Here is a 12,997-nt window from a genome sequence, read left to right on the forward strand (position 1 = left end):
TCAATTACTGTTGGATGGCCACCGAGGGTGGTCAGCAAGATCTGCACCGTGGCCATAATCTCACGTCTCCATTATTGATCCTCACCTGCCAGCCCCTAGCCATGGATCGAGTCCATCAGCTTGTCATATCAAACACCTCTTCAACACAACAAAAGGCACTGGAGTTGCCTACTCCCTTGTCTGATCTCCACTCAACGTGCTGTCTGTCTGAATAGCCTCATCGCACAAGATCATGTCTGTGTTGCATCCAGTGATGCCTCTGTCACAGGCTACAGTGGAGCAGACGTCCCTGATGAGCGCATCTGACACAGAATTCGTCTCAACCTAGGCTGTCAAAGCTGAACCTCTACAGCTTCTAGACGCTTGTCATAATTGTTTCAGCTTGGCATTTTCCTTAAATCCCATAGAATCTCAACCTCGTATTATCTGGTTGAAGAGGTGGTTGAGTGATTGACTTTGCCAGAATTCGTGCATTTGTGAGCGCGTGTACGCATATCCAAGCTTGCAAAGATGGGCCTCTACCGGAGACGGCAGCTTCGCGCCGCCCTGTCGTTGCTGTTATATCCTTTCGCTTTCGCAATTCTACTCACCTTCATTGTCAAGCTGCTCTTTGGCCGCCAAACACAATCTCCTTCACCACTGACAACCACATCGAGCAGCCTTCAGCCCAGCACTATATCCAAGGCCCTGGTCGTCGCTTCCACCACAAAGGAAGACACGGCATGGCTTTCACAGATCCCCTCCTCCCTGAACTGGACCCTGAACCACTACCGCGTCGACGCGCCCCTTTCCCCAAGACTCAGCGTCCCCTCCAACCGCGGCAACGAGGCCATGGTCTACCTGACCTACATCATCGACAACTACGACGCCCTGCCGGACGTCATATTCTTCCACCACGCCCACGCTACCGCCTGGCATCAGAAGCTGTCCAGTGTGGAAGAGGTCTCACGCCTCAGGCCAGAGTACATCCTCAAGGCGGGCTACGCCTCGGCCCGCTGCCTGCCCGGCTGCGAGAACGTCGTCAAGCTCGAGGGCGGCGAGCCCGCCGACTGGGCTGACTTTCCCCAGCTGTCGCGCAAGGAGCACCTCGTCACGGTGCTCGACGCGTTCCTCGAGCCGGGCCGGTTCCCCGAGGAGGCGGCCGTCCCCGCGCACCTGGCCGCGCCGTGCTGTGCGCAGTTTGCCGTCAGCAGGGCGAGGGTGCTGCGCAGGGATCAGGAATGGTGGGTCAAGCTGAGGGAGTGGTTGATTGAGGTGCCGTTACCGAGTATGAACTCGGGGAGGCTGATGGAGCACTTGTGGCATGTCTTCTTTGGGATGGAGCCGGTCTAGTAAGTCTCTTCTTTTTGACGAATAGTTGCAATGGATGTCGGTGGTATGGTTCGCTGATATTTCGGCTATAGCTGTCCGAGTCTTGAGGCTTGTCAGTGCCATGTATTCGGCGTGGGGGACAATTGTGAGAGCTATTTCGAGCAGGAAAAATACATGTGAGTCGATAGGCTGAGTTGAGGCGTATTATGAGGGGTACTCCCAATTGAAATCTGGCTTGAGTATGTCTTCCAGTTTCTCTATTTCCTTTTAAAATCCTTGTTGACTGAAGACAGAATGCCCGCCAAAACGAGATCTTTCGTATGAATTCCCGACTTCACAGTCTACGCCTCGTACCTTGCTCAAGATGGAAGCTTTGCAACGCCTGGACCCAAGCTGCCACTGGAAACCCCCCAATCTCGGCACGCCGCATATTGTACTGTAATGTACTCCTCCCCGTACAAGTACGCTCACGGCTGGCGCCATGTGGAATACACGGATCATTCGTAGCCGGGGATGATATTCTTGTATTGCTCCCAGCTTCACCGGGACCGCCGCCAGAAAGATGAAAAAGGCCCAGCCTTTCCAACCCCCATAATTCGACCAACTCGTTCGGCCCTCCACCCACCGACCGCAACAGATCACCAACCAGCGGACGACCAAACCTCAGCCCAACTTCGGGCCCGGCACATCCGAAACGAAGTGCTTCATCAGCACGCTGTTATTCTTGCGTTCCATTCTGCCTGTTATTGAATCGTCATCAGCGCATGCTTACACAAATCATTTCTTCGCGGTCTTGTTGCCGCGTAGCTCAACCTTACTCCAATAACTGCGCGACTGCTGCCGCGCCTTATCCTGCTGCTTGAACTGTCGCACCACGAAGGCCCGCTGCTCTGCTGGCGGCAGGTGCGCCAGGGCGGTGCGGTCGTTGAGCGACATCTTTGCCAGCGCGACCGAGAGCGTCGAGCGGCTGTTGGTCTCTGCGCGGCGCTCCAGACGGGTCAGGGCCCGGCTTGTGTCCGCAGAGGGCTCCGCTGGGGACACCGATGGGTCGATGCCGTCTTCGTTGGGTGCAGCCGATTGTGTGAAATTGGACAGTGGATCCGATCCCAGAAGGGCCTGGTCCGCGCCACGGCGGGTGGGCTTTGGCGTCTCGGAGAGAGGGCGGTGGTATTTCGGAAGCTGCGCTGAGCGATGGGAGAGGAGCTTGCCCGAGGAAAGGAGGAGGCTTTTATCCCTCAGCCTCAGGGGCGCACCACTCGTCCCCCTGCTCGATGCCGGTGCTGCTTCCACCTCGTCCTCGGAGCCAAGCCCGTCCTCGGTGGAGCTGCCATCGCTTCCGTCCCCGAGGTCCTCGTAAAAGTCCCGGAACTCGCTCTCATCGTCCTCCAGATCGACTCGACAGTGGCCCTTGCCCATCATGTGCTGCTGCACGGCGTGCGCGCTCTGTCTCTGCGTGTGGCAGAAGAGACACTCGTGGTAGGTCGATATCACGAGGTGCATGTACTGCACCAGGGTCTCCAGGTCGACCGCGAGCGTGAGGGAGTTGTTGTCTATGGCTGAGGGGATGAAGAAGGAGTGCTTCTTGCTCATGTGGGACAGATTGGACTCGAAGTCTGGAGAGGCGGTGTTGCAGAACAGGCATTTTGTTGAGGTGAAGGTCGGTCCTTCGGGCTCACTTTTTGACTCCTGGAGCGTGGTCTCGTCGATATCTGAAGCTTCCACGTCGTCTTTGTCTTCTTCGGTGGGAACCTCTGGGCTATTGGTTCTGATGCCATGTAAGTACGGGCTCAAGCACTCTTCTCGGATATACCAACGCGAATGTTAGAGTGAGTTACCTATTTGGAAGCGACTTCTGTGATGCAGTGGCCTTGCCCTTTCCTGTGGATGGTGCCTCTACTACGGAAGCACCCATCAGGTCCGTACTTGCCGTCATTTTATTTGTGTGAGCTGTGCTGGGCGAGGTCGACGTAGCTTGGGTGTGAAGCATTCTTAAGGCACACAGTCAAGGACTGCTGGAAGCTGGCTGGCTGATCTTAACCAAGTTGCTGGGCTCCTCTTCTGCCATTGCGCGTAGCGACATGTCCACCCTTTATATCCACCCAATTTTGTTTCCAGACTCACCATCTTCGACATACATCAATAGAAAATCCTGTAACGGTTGCGTCACTTAGTCCCATGTAATTCAATTGGTGAATCAGGCATGGATTGGATCGTATGTGAAGCTGCTTGGGTTGTGATTAGTACCCAGGTTGTCCTGAGAATTTCAGGGTCTAGGCCTTCGAATGGTGGTACAGCAGTATCAATTAGTCGGCTAAATAGTGCGTGATCCTGCTAGTGCAGTACGTACCAGGCCATACTCTCGCTCAGAATGACTCATGCCGATGCAAGGCGATCCCGCGGGATCCTTCGCCGCTTCGCCGAGCTTGAACAGGGAGGTGGAAATTCAAACAAGACGACAACAAAGGAACCTGGTATGTGTACTATTGGATGTCTGCACCGTTGTATAGCCGATGTTCCAGGCTATGATCTGTCTACCAGTGTGGAAATGCTTCTCGATGCCTCGAAACTGTACAGATTTAAGGGTCTTGACGTTCCCAACCTTGACCCCTTACTTTTGAATTTGTGGTTGAGCCATCATCAAATTGGGGAGACCCTCGTCATTTTTTCTATCTGCCTTTACTTAAACACTCACTGGCGCTCTTCATGATTCCATTATTGAGTTTCCAGCCAATTTCTGGGTGTCTTTCACCTCTAGGTGGCGTTCTCATCAGGTTTTGTGTGGCGAATATCAAATGCCACTTCTGCTATCATCATATATTAGCAGACTTTCTGCGACCAACACTTGCGGAAGAATTTGTCAGATCAACGAGCCATTTCATTGGCAATCTACCAACCTGAGGGTATTTTAACGGATCCTGAAAAAATCTGATCCGCTGCCTTCTCAGGCCTTGATCGTCTTTCGACGCTTGCTTGCCTAGGCCAAGCCGTCTTGTCCGGTAATCTTTCATACATATGTGTCGGGTTCTACTGGATCCGGCCAAATACCCTCTGATTGAGGGCTCCTGGTCTGCAACGACTGCTCTGAGATTTATTTCTCGTCCGGTCAATCGGCCCAGGCCACTCACCATCCAGATTCGACTAATGCTTATCCAGCGAAGCGTTGCGACAAAGGAACAAGAAAAAAAAGAACGATATTCGCTAACTAGGTAGCTCCGCGTAGATTTGATCTAGAAGGAAATGTATCCTAGCAAGCGACGAAAACGAACACCAATATAGACAGCATGGTTGCTAGAATAAGGAAATAGACTCGCCGGCTCTGCGCGATGTTGAAGATGATTGGAAAGATCGAGAACAATACCTCTATCATCAACCCTCCTGTTTAGCGACCCCTAGATCCGGAATCATTGTAATTCACAATATAACTGTGCTAAAGTGAGGAAGGGGTCAAGCTAACATGCGCTTCACTGAACTTGGTACACCTCGATCAAACTTGCCCCAACGGCACGAACCTGTCTCCAGGCACCAGGTCCAAAAATACTACCAGCCGCCTGAATCCTGTGTTAGGTTAGATACTCAGGTATATAGCCCACAAAGCGCGCGACGGTGTAGCAAAATTCTGTTTCGACATGAGTACTTATTAATGTACTTACTTGCGGTGTACGGCGTAGCCGTATTAACGCATGCAGGTCCTGTCTTGTAGTTCAACAAGACCGACGATGAATCATCAGAATCATCAGACTGTGAAGACTCAAGATGCTAGTTCAACGAAATTCGATTCGAAACCACCACCGAAGCTGAGAACGGGATACAAAGCCTAATACACCCTACCGCCCAAGAACGAGCCTGAAAAACGCTTGAATCCCACCATCGTTGCCAAGGGTGAGGCTAGGACCCAGCGACTGACCAGGCAAAGCGGGACCGAAATCGACGCTAACCCTCGTTCGTATTCTACACGACGGCATGGCTTACCCCCCACCCATTTTGGTCCTCACGATCGGAGTTGTGGGTCAATCGATACTTCCGATTTGTGTGTTATGCGGCTTATAATGAAGTGATCATAGGTATCTGCTCCATCGCTGAAATCATGAAGCACTTAGGTACGAGTATTTAAAACCGCTCGCCACATCCAGTTCAGGCGTCCGCAGGTCTCCATGTGTAGCACTTTCATTTGCATCTGCCTGTCTGTAATTGCCAAATATTGACACCAACACTCTCATATCACTTCTAATAACAGGAACGTGCATATAACTCTCACCAAAATGCCACCATCAAACAAAGCAGCCTGGCTCCAGAAGCCCAAAGCCCGCCTGACCGTCTCGTCCGCGCCATACACCCAGCCCGGTCCAAACGAGATTGTAATCCGTTCCCGCGCCATCGCGGTGAACCTCTGCGACTGGGCAAAACAGGACCTGGGCGACATGATATTCCCTTGGGTCAAGTACCCTTTCGTGCTGGGCGAGGATGTTGCAGGCGAGGTCGTCGAGGTCGGTTCCTCCGTGAGCGCCTTCCAGATCGGGGACCGCGTACTGGGCCACGCGTTCGGGGCAGACAACAAGAGCGCCGGGGCCAGTGAGGGCGCCTTCCAGGAATACGTCGTCCTCCAGGCCCGCTTGGTTGCGCGGATACCGGATGCAGTAACGTTCGAGCGCGCCTGTGTGCTGCCGGTCTGCCTGAGTACTGCCGCCAGCGGGATCCACTGTGAGAAGTATATGGGGCTGAGCTTGCCTTCCATTCAAAATTACTCTCCAAAGGAAGGGAAGAAGGCTGGCAAAGTCCTTGTCGTTTGGGGGGCGAGCACCGCCGTCGGGATGAATTGTGTACAGCTCGGCGTTGCGGCTGGGTACACCGTCATTGCTACCGCCGGCAAGCACAACTTCGACTATGTCCGCTCACTTGGAGCGCACGAGGTATTCGACTACCGCAGTGCGGGTTGCGTTGGGGACATCATCAAGGCCACCCAGAAAATTGGGACAGGATGTGCCGGGGCCGTTGCCATCGGAGCCTGGTCGATCATACCATGCATAGATATCGTCTCAGCCTGCTGTAAGGGCACCGACAAGAAGTATGTCGCGCAAATGTCCCTGATTGGGCCGGGTCCACCGCAGCCAGGAGCATTGAATCTGATGTCGTGGTTGGCCCAGGTAAGCTGGGCGTGGGCCACAACCCTGGTGAAGAAAAGTTTGAAGGGAGTCAAGGTCGAGTTTGTCTGGGGATCTGACCTGTACAACGATGGTGTTGCAGAGGCAGTGTACGGTGACTTTTTGCCTAGTGCTCTCGCACAGGGCAGGTTTGTGCCGGCGCCGGAGCCACAAATTGTCGGGCATGGGCTGGACAAGGTCCAGGAGGCGTTCGAGGTGGGCAAGAAGGGTGTGTCGGCGAAGAAGATTGTGGTGACTGTTTGATAGGGACTCTCCTGTACTGTCTGTCACACCAACACAAAACTCAGTTTGTAATCCAAGTCATATATAGATGTTTGACACACAGCTTGAGACGCATCAATATAAAAAGGGCACAGGTTTCAGAAGAATGCCAGAAGACATGCGACTCAAAACGCAACATAATTGAAATCCAGCATTGCTATCAGCGTCCAAGCACTAGAAGCAACAGGAAAGAAACCAGCATTGCCATCGACAACACAGCATCGGACGCCACGGAAAAGAAACTAGCATCACTATCGACATCGCAATTTCAGAGTCAACAAGACAAGAACCCAGCTGATTCATCGATTTCGTGAAAGCATTAGCAATGCCTCAAGACTCAGACGCTCAAAATTCGGGCAGTCAAGGCTCGGGCAGTCAAGGCTCGGGCAGTCAAGGCCCAGATAGTCAAGGCTCAGGCACTGACGGCTCAGGCACTCAAGGCGGCTACAGTGGCCAGACTGGACAGAGTGATGGTGCCAGCGTGCGAGGGGGGCATCATGGGGGTTCCGGTTGGGGGAAGTGAGGTGACTTTGGGAGGCAAGTGGCCGTCTTCATAGGGCAAGGTAGCTGGGAAATATGATACCTGATTCACCTTGATCTATGCCCCGACCCAGTCAAGGTTTCTGAGTGACACCAGCGGCGAAGAAAAGATAACAGAGGAATGTAGCGCATCACGATCTATGCTCTCCAACTAGGAGAGCCTAGGTGGAGCATGCTTTCAACAATGGCGAGTGGGACCTGATGTGACGGGATTGATCATCAGTTGAGGAAACCCGAAAATCCTTTGTTGCCCGCTGGGACAGAACAACGCCAGCATGACTGGAAGAAGCCAACGCAGCCCCCCCCCCCCCTTATTTCCCAAGCACTACTTGAGTCTCCCAGAGAACGCCAGCATGTGCCACTGCAAAAATTGGAGCGTTTCTCCGTAATGTTTCTCTCGTTTCCCGCCCAGGCTGTGCCATATTTTGCAGATAACGTGAACACGATCCACGCGATCTCATCGAAAATCACGCTGTAGACCCATGGGAGCGTCTAGTCTGCCTCTTGGATAACCCGAGGACCAAATTTCTGGATGCTCGCGCTTTTCATCATGTTCCATCGAGTCGTCCTCGCAGGCTTCAGAGACTCTAGATTGGAAAGGCGGGTTGAAGGAGCCTCGTCGAAGGCATCGGTCGTTGCAGCCCTGCATGTTCGAGGACGCGTGCGATCGGTTTCATGGATTCGAGGACGACACGACAAGGTTTGAACTCGATTCGAGCAGACCCAAAGAACTGGCCTTTCAGAGGACTGGGGCTTCGACTGCTCGCATAATTGACCCGTGCCGTCGCGAAATGGTCGGTCGTAGTATTGTTGAATTGTTGGAAAGGACTGCGGTCGATGTCGAATCGATTAAGCTCCAAAAGGGACAGGGAAGCTCCAGGTGGGGCAGCTGTGGAGGGGGAGCATGGGCCAGCTTGCACCCCAACTTTGGGCTCAGTGCACACTGCCCCATTACTTACCACGCCGAAACACACCAGACCTCAACCACATCTCACAGTATCTGATATTTCGAGAACGGAAGAGAAGACACGTCTCTCCTCTGGACTCGTTCTGGCTTATCCTCGCCTGCGCAGCTAGCTGACCAGAAAGATTATCGTCTAGTGTTCTCCTCACGTAGTGCAGTGGAGCTGCGAGTCAGCCCTACTTGGGGGACTATCAACAACTTGGGCGAGCTGCCGGCAACAACATCGCACAGCATGAGCTGGTCACGGGGTCCCTGACCAACCCATTCATCCATGGCAGCTCCCTAAGTCTGAATACCGTGGCATCGCCGAGAGCTTGTCACTATCGCCGTTCTCGGACCAGCTCTATCCTCCAAGCTTTCCCCACACCTTCTCCGGGGCTCCAGATTGGAGGCCGGAGCGCCGCGAGATAAGACTGGCAAGAGAATTGGGGACTTGCCATGCGGGAGGAACATCTATCCCTCAGATGCCGTAACTGCCTTTGGCGAGAACGGCGATGTTGGCTCGAGATGATGAAATCCGGCCTTCTCAGATGAGGAGGTCTCTGGAGTTTAAATAGATCCACGCTGCTTGAACATCAGCTGTTAATAGAGCCATTCAGCCACCGCCGTTACCCACACTCAAGCTCTCGTGTTGCTGTATACCAGTGTAAGTGACGACCAGAATATCTGGAACACTGACATATTGGTGACTGATGCCCAATTCAGTGAACTAGATAACCGAACACAACCAAGGACCTCAACACCAGTACGTCTTGAACTTACACTGGCGCAATGGCCACCGAGGAAAGCAAGCCACTCGCCTTCTCCGTGTACAAGAATGCCCCCAAGGAGTTCAAGCCCAAGCTCCTGGCCGAGCCCAACGTCTACCTGCAGGATATCTTCAGCTCGGAGAAGGTGAACCCGGAGAAGCCGATGTCATCGGGTATCTTCCGCCTTGAAAAGGGCAAGGAGCTTGAGTACCTGTACATGTATGATGAGATGAAGATCATCCTCGAGGGCGAGTTCACCATCAGTGACGAGACGGGCCAGAAGACCAAGGCCGTGCCGGGCGACCACTTCTTCTTCCCCAGCGGGAGCAAGATCACCTTCACCACCGAGGACTATGGACTGGCCCTGTATGTTGGGCAGCGGAACAAGGACCAGGCTTGAGTGGGGACGGATTGCTGCAGTGATGGTCTGAAGTGGGTGTGGACTAGCCAGACATTGGGGCTTGTCCTTGACATACTGTACTTGTTCAGCTTGGCTTGCTTCATGGTGTGCGACAGCTTTCACTATGTGCAATGTGCGGACAAATTTGCCAGTAGCCTGTGTTGTGCCTCAAATCTAGCATTCGGAGCAATAAAAGTTCGATTTCGGTCTTCTTGTGAGCTGCGAATCCTGGCGCGCGTAAGTGAGAAATGATGACCGGCGTTTTCAAGGTTGAGGTGAAGTCGCGGCAGTCCCCCACTCCCCTCAGCTGTTAGTATCACAGTTGTAAGCAAGTAGGTTTCTTAACACGTATTCGAAGCAAGCAGTGACTTTCCCATCCACTCTCCCTGGATCAAACTCCGAGGGGATTCCGGTCTGTGAAGACAAATGACAACCAGATAATGGGCTTTTTGTGCTGGTGCACAACGTTGAATGGTGGCTTTTGCTTGGTGCGAGGACGGGGCGGAATAGACAAACGACGGTCAGCTTCTAGGCCACCACTAACGTACACATGTCTCCATGCACACGTGCCCGGCAACCCAGCAGGGAACATCGCCTCATCCCAAGTTCCTGAGTCTAAACGCCGTCATTCCATCCGACGCGCTCTCATTCACCCATCGCTTTGACCTACTCCAACGAACGAATACTATCCTGGGTTGCTGGCTTTCGTGGTCGCTTGAAGTTCCCATATAAGACCGCAATCCAAGGACCAACCGCCTCTCCCAGGAGGCGTCCATATCGAGCGACCCCACACTGCCCGCATCCTCAGGCACGACATCAATTGATCCCAATCTGGGAGGCCCTTTTGATACCAGACCCACAGCTCGTGGCTATTTCCTGTTTCCTATCTTTTTTTTTAAAAAAAAAAAAATACTGCTGGAGTTATGGCAGATGCATGCGACCGGTTGAAGGCACTGCCAAATGAGCTCTACAATCAAATCCTGTCCCACCTGGACCTCCTCTCAATCAGGACCCTCCGCCTGGCATCGCTACTACATGCGCGGAAATGCCTAAGCCCAGCTTTCCTCGCATATTATAGCGAGCAGGAGACAGACCTCACACCAACCAGCTTGCGGCGCCTGCGTGAGGTAACCGCGCATTCTGCTTTCAGGCCCGCCGTCAAGAGTCTCATTGTGGTCGCCGTCTTCCACGATCCGAGTAGCCTGCTCGCGAGGATCCGGCGCCTACGTGATCCCGTGCGGACAGCAAGGAAAATGACTGCGACCGAGCGGAATAAAGAACTGCTGGATAGGATAGGGCAGCTCTATGGCATCATGAGTAGCCGTCATGAGCAGAAAGGACAGTTTAGTGACGACATCGTGGCAGGCCTGTCCCGTAGTCTCGAGAACCTCGGCTCACTGGACGTACTGAAATTGACGACACGGGTGGTTCGCCCGCGTCTCGACAGTCCTGATCCAACAAATGCCGGCCGAGGGGTGAATTGGAACTGTCTCTGGGCGGACTGTCACAGGCTACTCAAAATCGTGACATCTGCGATGAGCAAAAGCCAAGTGGAGGTCGCGACTTTTTCTATTTTCAACGACTGCTTTGGCAAAGTACAAGTAAGTGCGGTCTCTATTTCTTCCGCCTGGTTTATTTTCTAGGATGAGATCACTGAATGAAGCATGTAGTCACCGCTATTCCTCGATCTGGATAAAGACCTCGCAAATTCCGACTTTCTAGCACGCACAGGCACCAACATTAAGAACCTAAATCTCGCCTTTTCAACAGTAACCTTAGTTTCAGTGACATCAGATATCATCTTTGACAATGATGGTTCTATGAGACATCTCCCTGCGATCCGAATGCCCGCAAACGACACCGCAGTCAGGGCAGCCGAAAACTTCCCAGGGGTCGCTGCCTTCCTCAGGCATACCCCAAACCTCGAAACCCTGGACCTCTTTATGTACAATACCATGGAAGGTGCTCCCTGGGCATATAACAATATCTTCAACCACATTTCCAAAAGCTTGCGCTTCCCCAAGCTCCAGCGTCTCACCCTCCGAGGTATCTGGGCCGCGCCAAATTCTCTTCTGCTCTTCTTGCGCAACCACCCGACTTTAACGCACGTCGATCTGAGGGAGGTACATATCACCGGGGGAACCTGGGAGCCGATACTGAAGCATTTCCGGTGCATGCCCAAGCTGGCCATGCTGCACCTCGAGAACCTCTGGAGCGGTTCCGAGCACCTGCTCAATCTCCTGCCCAAGGATCCCGTGTTCCAGGACAGCGAAAGGGTGCCTGGGAACTTTTACCCGATTAGACACGGCGCGATGGTCCACACTAGAGATATTGGCATGGAGGAGCTCAAGAAGGGCCTGGATTTCGTGAAGAGCCGCGGCAGCAGCCGCGGAAAGGGGTCTCGCCACTTGATGCAGTGGATCCAGAAGCGCAAGCTCGACTACGGCCCTCCAGAAGATCCCTACGTCAGTTCACGATAGAGGCAGGCGCATCTTCAGCTTTGGGTTGTTGGTCTCCTACGGTCTGGCGTCTACTACGCACCGACTCTGGACGGAAATGTTAGAGGATGCGCGCGATACCAAGCGATGGCAATCTACTGCCAGGGCTTACATCGTACAAAAGTACGGCTGGAATAACGAGAGCGAGGCCGGGCCTCGCTGATGCACAGTGTGCTAGATGCTATCGCCAGATGTTTGTACGGCCAGACAGAGGCCTATAGTGAAAGATTTGGTCAGAAAACTTTGTTAAATACACGACAATACAGAGGAATAATACGGTTCAAAGGAAATGTAGAATTCATCAATTCAATGCCAGCCCTTTACATCCGTTTGCTTATAAAATGAGCCCATTGAAGTATTTTGTAGCACTGGTCGATCGACTTTCCCAACCTCAACCAACCATCAGAGGGCATTGCCTCCTTTCGGCACCCAAGATATGAGAGCCCTCCCCTACACCGCAGCTGACCTGACCCGAGCCCTCCTAGATAGGCTTCAATTGGTAGCAAATTGAAAATTCTCAAACCAAGGTTGCGAGCGCCCCAATGTAAGGGCCGAAACTGCCGCTGAGCCTGAGGGCATGTACGTTTTCATGATTGTTGCTCTGCTCTCTCCGCCACCCTGCTTGGCTACTCAGACCTCTTCTTCGCTCATGCGTTGGAGTCTGTAAAGGCAGGGAAGCCACTAGGCCAGATAGACTGAGCCTCACATGCCAGGAGATTTTGCAAAGTGATAGCATCTTGTCCTTTGTCGTCGTAGAATTCGGGTGCGAGCGTTGGCCCCGCTCCTTGGCCAGAGCATCAACAGTGTGAGGCCCGGCTCGGTTCACCCGACCAAACGGGAAACAATCGCGTGGCATGGGGCGCTCTATAAATAATTTCTCAAGGCATATCTACCACCAGTCCGATATTATTGCCAGTCGAGTTTCGAGGGCAAGTGCGTTGCGACGTGGCAGCCTTTGATAGAGCACAGCTTGAATCGCAGTGGCGGTGTCGGGATAGAAAGCCGGAGAACACAGCCATTCGAGTATGCTTGTCCATTTATTGACCTCTAGAATAGATTGTCACGAATCGAGAAGAGCTTATCATAATTTGAGGAGTGTCTGCACGTATAGACAT

The 12,997-nt window shown here is 53.1% G+C and overlaps 6 protein-coding genes across 6 annotated transcripts; 4 read left to right on the forward strand and 2 right to left on the reverse strand.

The window, feature by feature from the left end:
* Positions 1–510: 510 nt before the first annotated feature.
* Positions 511–1,332, forward strand: J7T55_003915 (uncharacterized protein; the record flags this gene model as incomplete). The annotated part of the gene is made up of 1 exon (XM_053143270.1): positions 511–1,332. One exon carries the CDS (start codon positions 511–513, stop codon positions 1,330–1,332), a length of 822 nt encoding a protein of 273 aa, XP_052994157.1.
* A 642-nt stretch (positions 1,333–1,974) lies between these two features.
* Positions 1,975–3,244, reverse strand: J7T55_003916 (pre-60s factor; the record flags this gene model as incomplete). Its single annotated transcript, XM_053143272.1, has 3 exons — positions 1,975–2,051; positions 2,130–3,067; positions 3,147–3,244. 3 exons carry the CDS (start codon positions 3,242–3,244, stop codon positions 1,975–1,977), a joined length of 1,113 nt encoding a protein of 370 aa, XP_052994158.1.
* Positions 3,245–5,570: 2,326 nt separating this feature from the next.
* J7T55_003917 (zinc-binding oxidoreductase) lies at positions 5,571–6,713 on the forward strand (the record flags this gene model as incomplete). The annotated part of the gene is made up of 1 exon (XM_053143273.1): positions 5,571–6,713. One exon carries the CDS (start codon positions 5,571–5,573, stop codon positions 6,711–6,713), a length of 1,143 nt encoding a protein of 380 aa, XP_052994159.1.
* Positions 6,714–7,763: 1,050 nt separating this feature from the next.
* On the reverse strand, positions 7,764–8,508 carry J7T55_003918 (uncharacterized protein; the record flags this gene model as incomplete). Its single annotated transcript, XM_053143274.1, has 4 exons — positions 7,764–7,914; positions 7,995–8,160; positions 8,231–8,348; positions 8,416–8,508. The coding sequence occupies 4 exons, from the start codon at positions 8,506–8,508 to the stop codon at positions 7,764–7,766; spliced, it is 528 nt and encodes a 175-aa protein (XP_052994160.1).
* A 498-nt stretch (positions 8,509–9,006) lies between these two features.
* Positions 9,007–9,384, forward strand: J7T55_003919 (ethanolamine utilization protein; the record flags this gene model as incomplete). The annotated part of the gene is made up of 1 exon (XM_053143275.1): positions 9,007–9,384. The coding sequence occupies one exon, from the start codon at positions 9,007–9,009 to the stop codon at positions 9,382–9,384; it is 378 nt and encodes a 125-aa protein (XP_052994161.1).
* Positions 9,385–10,307: 923 nt separating this feature from the next.
* J7T55_003920 (uncharacterized protein) lies at positions 10,308–11,864 on the forward strand (the record flags this gene model as incomplete). Its single annotated transcript, XM_053143276.1, has 2 exons — positions 10,308–10,985; positions 11,055–11,864. 2 exons carry the CDS (start codon positions 10,308–10,310, stop codon positions 11,862–11,864), a joined length of 1,488 nt encoding a protein of 495 aa, XP_052994162.1.
* Between the last annotated feature and the right edge of the window lie 1,133 nt (positions 11,865–12,997).

This window comes from Diaporthe amygdali (genome assembly GCF_026229845.1).
Source record: "Diaporthe amygdali strain CAA958 chromosome Unknown NODE_13_length_1014660_cov_65_381101, whole genome shotgun sequence".
NCBI lineage: Eukaryota > Fungi > Ascomycota > Sordariomycetes > Diaporthales > Diaporthaceae > Diaporthe > Diaporthe amygdali.